This window comes from Myotis daubentonii, chromosome 9, assembly GCF_963259705.1.
Source record: "Myotis daubentonii chromosome 9, mMyoDau2.1, whole genome shotgun sequence".
NCBI classification, from domain to species: Eukaryota; Metazoa; Chordata; class Mammalia; order Chiroptera; family Vespertilionidae; genus Myotis; species Myotis daubentonii.
The window spans coordinates 55,443,227-55,451,530 of record NC_081848.1 but is presented as its reverse complement, the minus strand read 5'-3'; the positions used below and the strand labels follow the sequence as shown (position 1 = coordinate 55,451,530).

The 8,304-nt window shown below is 57.4% G+C and overlaps 1 protein-coding gene across 1 annotated transcript; it reads left to right on the top strand.

Moving 5' to 3' along the window:
* Positions 1 to 2,286: 2,286 nt before the first annotated feature.
* On the top strand, positions 2,287 to 5,366 carry KCNJ11 (potassium inwardly rectifying channel subfamily J member 11). The gene has a single exon (XM_059709044.1). The coding sequence runs from the start codon at positions 3,047 to 3,049 to the stop codon at positions 4,232 to 4,234; it is 1,188 nt and encodes a 395-aa protein (XP_059565027.1). The 5' UTR covers positions 2,287 to 3,046; the 3' UTR covers positions 4,235 to 5,366.
* The last annotated feature ends 2,938 nt before the right edge of the window (positions 5,367 to 8,304 follow it).

The window sequence follows — 8,304 nt, the reverse complement described above, 5'->3', positions numbered from 1 at the left end:
GCCATACAACGTAAGTCAAACCCACCAGTCACTGGAGAGGGGACAAACACAAACCCTTCTGGATGTTCTAGGAGCCACGGGAGCTCAGAGAGTGGGAGTCCTTTAAGGCTGCCCGGAAGAGGCAGGATTTGAGTTGGGCATGGGAGGGGTAGGAGTTATATAGGCAGAGTTGGATAAAAATGGCCCATTTAGTGGTGGATGGGTGACATAAATTCAGACAGCCTTAAATGCCAGGACAAGAAGTCTGGGATAAGCCTATGACCAAAAGGGAAATGGAGAAGTTTTTTAAGTAAGAAAGAGACTTGAGGGAGATGAGTATGAGGAGGTACAGGATGAAGCAGGGCAGGAGGCTGAGCTCTTTGGATAGTGGGCTTATCCTTCTGGAAAGGGTAGAGCAGGAAATAGCTGAGGCCTCAGGGCCACACTGTGAGGTAGGGCCTAGCCTTTCCAGCTCTGAGATGCCTCTAGGGCCCCAGGAGCTCACTCCACTACAGGACCTCCCAGGAGCAGAGCCTAGGAGGAGAAGATCTCCATCCTCCTCTGCCCACTCTACCCCCAAGGAATTGAAGTAGCAGGGGCAAGGTCCACACTGAAGTCTTGCAGGGATGCCCAAGGCAATCCTGGCCCAAACCCCTCTATAGCATCCTTAATGACCTGCCAACCTTGACTTGGATACCCTACAGACGTGGGTCATCTCTGGCTATTAGCACTGACTCTTCCTGCATGAAATCGAAGACTGCCTCTGTTCCACTCAGTGTCTATACTGGGTCTACACTTGGGGCCACACAACACTACTAGTCCATCCTTCTTGGACCTCAAGGTTTTCTGCAGTCGTGCCCAAACTCTCGAGGGAGGGCAGTGATTTTCAAGTCACCTTTTCTGATGACTGAACAGCTCTGGTTGCTCCAGAGGTTTCCTGTGTAATCCTGTCTCCTTGAGCTTCCCACTCTGCTCATCCTGTTTTCCCCTCCCCGCCATAGACACTGTACCTCAGATCATGCTTATTCTAAGTATAGTGTTCTGTCTGCTGATGGGTATAGGAGAGAAAGAGAAAAACTCAATATGAAAGCCACACCTGGCCCTACTGAGGCCCACAAACCCACTGTCCTTAACTTCCCAGCCTCTGCCTCAAGCCCCCACTCCAACCAATGAACACACATGGGTCAAGGGTTCCTCCATAAGGTTCTGAGCCCCAGAAAGGGAGTGGGGCTAGTACTGCCACAATAGAGACCAAGCAGCCTTTCCCTTTCAGCCAAGAACTGGGGGGCTCCCATCTGGGGCCCAAGCCACAGGGCAACCCTAGGCTAACACCTGCAGCAGAAACCACTCATGTCCAGGCCAAGAGCTTGAGTCCTCAGTGCCCACGTCCCTAATACAGCCCCACAGACCCGAGTGCCTCCCATTAACTAAGGTAGAAGAAATCAGGCTTTGGGTGTGAGGAGGTGTGAAGCAAGTGCCAGTAACTCAACCCCTCTTGAAATGCAGGGCTGGGGTGGGGCAGTCATGATTGAAAAGATGCAACCACCCAGGCTCCTGTATCCAGCATCCCCTGTAGTGGCTGTTAAATTGTGTTCCTACACCTTCTCAGGTACCTCCCCCACCCCCACCCCCACCCCCAGGGAGGGGCACCGAGGATTTCATCAGATTCTCAAAGGATCCCTGACTCAGAAGGGGTTAAGAACATCCCCCAAAGAGAAGAGGCAGATAGCTGAGAAGTCATCAGGGCCTCCCCCAGTCACCGGGCCGGTTATGCAGCCCCTCGGTGCCTCCTTCCTCTGGGAACCGCAAAGCCAGTGCTGCACTCAGAGGCGGACATTGACCCAACAGAGGATGGGGAAATTGGGGGATGGAAGCCAGGGCGACAGGAGCTGCCATCCCGAGTGGGAGGGCAAGCCACGACTTCCTTCCCCCCACATCCCACCCTAACGTCAGAGACTGCTGGCCAGAGGGACTTCTTTTTGCCCATCCGATGGGACAAACCCCCAAGGCCAGCCGGTGAGTCTGGAGAAAGCAGGCAAAGGGAGGTGACCGGCGAGGGGCGGGGCTTGACTCTGTGCCCGCCCCGCTCCGGTTCAAGAACAGGTCGGGCTCCCCCTGGCGGCCCTGGGCCCCGTCCCCCACTCCACTCTTCCGGCGCCCCTCGCCCTCGATCTTCTACCCCGACCTTGCACGGGTCGTCTCCGCGGACTGACGGACGGACGGGCGGAGGACGGGCCGCTGCGAGCCCCAAGGCAGAAGGGGGCGGGGAGGCGATGGCCGCGGCTTGAGGAGCAGGAGCAGGTGCCGCGGCGACACGCGGGCGGGGCCGGGAGCGAGCGCGGGGCGGGGGCGCGGCGCCGGCGTGCGTGCGGCCCGCTGGGGGCCGGGAGGCCCCGACTCCGGAGTGAGCGGGTCAGGTCGTGCCGGGGGTGAGGGGATCGGAGCGGTGCCGGGCGGGGTGGTGGCTCCGGAGGGCGCAGGATCCCAAGGAGACAGAGAGGACGAGAGCTGGAGGGGGATCGGAGAGCGGGGAGCGGCCAGACCGCTGCAGGGGGTGGGGTGGGAGAGAGGGGCCATACCTGCAGGTGAGCCTGGGGCGTGGGCAGGGTATGAAACTAGCCTGGAGGGGACCCGGGACAGAAATGGGTGAGGTCTGGTCAGTTGATAATAACCAGAGGTGTTAAGTGCCACAGTGGAAGAGGTGGGTGAGAAGGAAGGCTGGGTGGGGAGACGGGGTCTTAGACCGGGGTCCCCACCCCCCACCCCGGGGTGGCCAGTAGGTGGGGGATTGTTGAGCTGTGATCCAGGTGGGGAACCGATAGGGTGGGGGGCTCACTAGGCGATGGGCAGATGGGCTGAGGTGTGAGACGGGTGTAAAAAGTGAAGCAGGGGCCAGATGGAGGCGAGGATGAGTCTGGTTGGGGAGGTGTCTCAGGAGTGAGGCCAGACAGGCTGAGGGTGGTCCCAGAGTGGAAGGGAACCCAGGGAAGGGACTCTACAGTGAGGCTGGAGGCTGGTCAGGGGGCACCCCCATGAGGGACGCCTCTCCCTGGTGGCCGCCGGAGCCATGCTGTCCCGCAAGGGCATCATCCCTGAGGAGTACGTGCTGACCCGGCTGGCAGAGGACCCTGCCGAGCCCCGGTACCGGGCCCGAGAGCGGAGGGCCCGCTTCGTGTCCAAGAAGGGCAACTGCAACGTGGCGCACAAGAACATCCGGGAGCAGGGCCGCTTCCTGCAGGACGTGTTCACCACCCTCGTGGACCTCAAGTGGCCACACACGCTGCTCATCTTCACCATGTCCTTCCTGTGCAGCTGGCTGCTCTTCGCCATGGTCTGGTGGCTCATCGCCTTCGCCCACGGGGACCTGGCTCCTGTTGACCTGGCCCCTGGAGAGGGCGCCATGGTGCCCTGCGTCACCAGCATCCACTCTTTTTCCTCCGCCTTCCTTTTCTCCATTGAGGTCCAGGTGACCATTGGTTTCGGCGGGCGCATGGTGACGGAGGAGTGCCCACTGGCCATCCTGATCCTCATTGTGCAGAACATCGTGGGGCTCATGATCAACGCCATCATGCTGGGCTGCATCTTCATGAAGACGGCCCAGGCCCACCGGCGAGCCGAGACCCTCATCTTCAGCAAGCACGCGGTCATCGCCCTGCGCCAAGGCCGCCTCTGCTTCATGCTGCGCGTGGGCGACCTCCGCAAGAGCATGATCATCAGCGCCACCATCCACATGCAGGTGGTGCGCAAGACCACCAGCCCTGAGGGCGAGGTGGTGCCCCTCCACCAGGTGGACATCCCCATGGAGAATGGAGTGGGCGGCAACAGCATCTTCCTGGTGGCTCCCCTCATCATCTACCACATCATTGACGCCAACAGCCCACTCTACGACCTGGCGCCCAGCGACCTGCACCACCATCAGGACCTCGAGATCATTGTCATCCTGGAAGGTGTGGTGGAAACCACGGGCATCACCACCCAAGCCCGCACCTCCTACCTGGCCGATGAGATCCTGTGGGGCCAGCGTTTCGTGCCCATTGTGTCTGAGGAGGATGGCCGCTACGCCGTGGACTACTCCAAGTTTGGCAACACCATCAAAGTGCCCACGCCACTCTGCACGGCCCGCCAGCTCGATGAGGACCGCAGCCTACTGGACGCTTTGACCCTCGCTACGGCCCGTGGGCCACTGCGGAAGCGCAGCGTGGCCATTGCCAAGGCCAAGCCCAGGTTTAGCATCTCGCCGGATTCCCTGTCCTGAGCCGTGGTCCCTTGGGCTCTCGCCCCACATGTGTGTGCACATGGGCAGTGTGATACGATATGTAGAGTGGACATGGTGTGGGCCTGTTGGCCAGGTCAGGATCTGGTGTGAGGCCGGGCCCTCCCCAGCTCAGCCTCCCCCCTGCTGCGCTCGCCCAGGGTGTTACAAGGCATTGTCACTACCTATTTCTGGTCTCAGTAGGAGCTTGTACTGGGTTATTTTTGTCCCTGCTCCTCCCAGCCCCAACTCAGGACTGGTTGGTGCCCCTCCCCGGACTCAGGGCTGGGGAAACTGCGGGAAGTGTCAGGCCCTAACGCCAGATCTCCAGCTACTCCTGGAGCCCCATGATCAACCAGCCTCAGCTGGGCAGATGGCTGGGGAAGAACGGTTCCCAGGTTGGGGGCCTGCTGCTGTGTTTCTGGGCCCCAAGAGGTGCCTGTGGTCAGGCCCCAGCCACCCTTGCTCCCTGAAAACGTGATGAGCTAAAGAGTGGGCCAGCTGGGGAGGGCAGGCAGTGAGGGAGGTCATTCCTGCTGGAAGATTGGAGGTGTGGGGCCTGCACAGACTGGGGCAGGCTGAGGCTCACAGGACTCCCCTCCAGGGGCAGGCTCCTGCAGGGAGGAAATGGCTGAGAAGGCTCAGCTGCACTGAGACCTCTCAGGCACAGGGAGGGGGGATGGGCACTGCCCCCCTACCCTTTGCCCCACCACCAAGGCTTCTATGGTGAGGGCTCCATGGGCTGGGGCTGCCTGTTCCCATCCTGTCCCCCACCCTCAGACACTGGGGTGGGGTGGGGCAGACACTGGCATGCCACGCAGAAAGAGGCTGAGGAGAAGGGGGTCTTGAACCCACCACACTCCCTCAGCCTCAGACCAAACTCTGGTCCTGGCTCCCCACCAGGGGCTGCCACTGACTTTGTCCAGAGAGTGACCATGGAGGGTCCAGGGGTTGCTAGAAAAGGAGATGCTGGAAAGCTCAGGATGGTGGGGGTGAGCAAGGTCCCTGAGGTGAAGGGGCCCTTGGCCCTGATGGGCTTGGCCCCAGGCCTGGACTCTTGGAGCAGTGTTGTGTGTACTTACCCATAATTCTGCCTTCTCCTTGTCAATAAAGCCTTCTGCCTTCATGACTCTAACTCTGGGCTGTTCTTGCTGGGGAAGCAGGAGGCATGCTGGTGGACAGGGAGGGGAGGGCTGGGGCTGCCAGCCCACATTCCAGAGGTGCCATGGAGTATAGTCCAGGAGCCCTGGAAAGAGACCTGAGACTGGCCCTCTTCCCCAGTTCAAGGAGACACTTCCCCTTTTGCCTCAGGCAGCCCAGCCCTGCCAACCTGTCTGGCCATTTCAACCTTTGGGCACTCACCAGGCTTATCGCGCTGCCTCCGCTCTCAGGAACTTGTAGCAAAGCTGGGGTGCTCAGGGAGAGAGGTGGGGACGTCCTGTGCATTAGTGTAGTGATTGGAGCATAAGCCTTTATGCCAGCTGCCTGCGTTCAAATCCTGGCTCTAGCTCTAAGATTTTGGTCAAGTATCTTAACCTTTCTGTGCCTCAGTTGCCTCATCTCTAAAGTAGGGATACTAATAGTACCTACCTCATAGAATTGTTGTGGGAGGAAGTGAAAAATATACATATGTAATATGCTTTTGTGTCTGGTCCATAATAAGTGTTAGCTATTGTGATTGCTATTGCATCAGCCACATGATGAGACAGCTGACCAAGCAGATGTTAAGAGAGAGGGTGCTATTACATTTCCCCTCGGTGATGAGCGTCTCTCTGCCTGATCTTATTTTCTTCACAGTTGCCCCTTGAACTAATCTCAGGGGCTGTGGCTGCACATATTATCTGGTCTTCTTAACTCCATCTCACCCCCTCAGTCCATCTTTGATGCAGCCACCGGTGGTCTTATTAAAAAGGTTTGTGATCATACCCTCCTATGTCAACTACCTGCAGTTGCTCCTATCGCCTTCTAGGTCAAGGCTAGACCCATAGCCAGCCATTTCAGCTTTACCTTCTTTCCAGCTTTGCAGTTCACAGTGGCCAGGACCCTGTGCACCCTCCCACTCCCCTGGCTGCCTTACTATCCCCTTTTTGCATATAACATTGACCTTCCTACCTCTGAGCCTTTGCCAATGTTACTCCCTTTGCCCGGACTGCCCAGGCTTCATGTCTGCCTATTGAAATCCATAAAAGTTCAGGCCAAATGATGCCTCCTTGAAGCCTTCCCTGATTCCTCTGGAAAGTCATGGTCCTTCCCCCTTCATCTGTGTCTGTGGGCATTCTACCTTTGCTTGAATTTTTAGGTCTGTCTCCCCTCCCCCAAGTCCACAGCTCCTTGAGATCAGGGACTATGTCTGATTTAGCCCTGTGCCTGTCACTGAGTAAGTGCTGGATGAATGAATGAATGATGGATGGATGGATGGATGGATGGATGGTGTACATGACAAGCCAGGGTTATTGCTGCAGTTTGAGGCCTGCTGAGGGCTTTTGTTGGATCAGTGAGAGTTTGTCCCAGGCTACTTGAGAGGCAAGGCTGAGAACCAGGAAGCTGCTGCTGCAGTTCCAAGCTCTAAGCTGCCTCCTCCCTGCACCATACAGTCCCCTAGCGTTGCTGAGCTGACCCATTTCTGGTTTAAAGAAAAAAGAGATGAGAAGCTACTCAGAGTCAGCCCAGAATTTCTGGGGGCAGTGCCTGGCTCTTGGGACTTACATTAGCTGTTCTTAAGGCCAGAGGAGGGGCCAGACCCACTGTGAAATACCTTAGCAGCACCATCCTTACGACTCCATCCAGAGTAACCTTCCTCCCGCCCTCAGACCTTAAGCCGCTGGTGACAGTAGAACTGAGGGCTCAGCGCCACCTGCTGGTCACAGAGAAGACCTACTTGATACCAGAAAATCAAGGCCACTGGTCACTGGAAGAGAGACACCCCCAGCCTTAAGGCTTAGCTCAGGGAGAAGCTGGAAAGTTTCAGCCACGGAGGGGAAGTATCAAGCCTTTCTTTACCCTTGTGAATGTTCTTGCCCACCGGTAGTGCCCCTTCCATTTGCGGGCATCCCTGCTTTTAAGCACTGGACTAACCTGGCCAAAGAAGAGCTCCACTCAGCCCAGCAGGAGCTCCTGCTAGAACTTCATTTCTGATATGCTGCCTCCAGGACAGCACTGGACATCACATACGAGCAGACATCAGTCCATGCTAGTCCACACCCTGCGTGCATAACTGGCTCTCCCCGAGTCCCCGTGGACACGGGAGGGAAGCACCTCGTGTCACCACGGTCCAGTGCTGATGGAGGAACTGTTCTCCAAGTTTGCAGATGAGGAAACAGGGTCAGGAGTGACATTCACTTGCTAAAATCTCACAGCTAGTAAAGGACAGGCCCAAGACTCGAGCCTGAGTCTGTCCGAGGCTGCTGCACAGTCCCAGTGACCCGAGCTCCACCTTTCACCAGGGGCACCACCTTTCCTAAGTGTCAAATCCACCACAGAAAGACAGCCGTCTCTAGACCAAGAGTAAGAGGGAGACTGTAACTCAGGAAGCCCCTGGGCCTCCCTGAGTCCCAGATTTGAGACTGATGGCGGGCTAAGCTGTGGTAATGACTATGGATTTGGCATCTCCAGCCAGTCACGTGGCCCTTCTGCTGGAGAGGACTCGCCCAGCTGCTTCAGGACCCACTATCCACAGGTGGCATCCTCCCAACTCCATCCTGCAGGTGAGCTCCTACCCAGCAGCTTTCCTTAAGGAGAACTTCCCCAAGGAGCTTTCTACCAAGGTGGCTCCCTACATGTCTCCGGGCTCACCTCTGACCTTTCCCCAGGTCCAGGTATCAGACGCCGTATGTAGTACCAAGACATGCAGAAGACTTTGGGGAAGAAGATACGAATTTTGCATGCCAAAGTCTTGTTGACCCCAGACTAGGACAGGTGTGAAGGACAACAGATGTGGTTCAGCTTGAAAGAAGCTGGGCAAAGAGAGAGCAGTGGGATTCAAGTCAGACTGTGTTCCAGAGAGTGAGTTTATTGCACTACATTCTAAATGATCGGCATCCTCTCTGCCAGGTCCACCTGCCTGGGGCATTGTA

Coding starts and splice junctions, on each gene's coding strand:
- KCNJ11 (XM_059709044.1), top strand. CDS start 3,047: ATGCTGTCCCGCAAGGGCATCATCCCTGAGGAGTACGTGCTGACCCGG.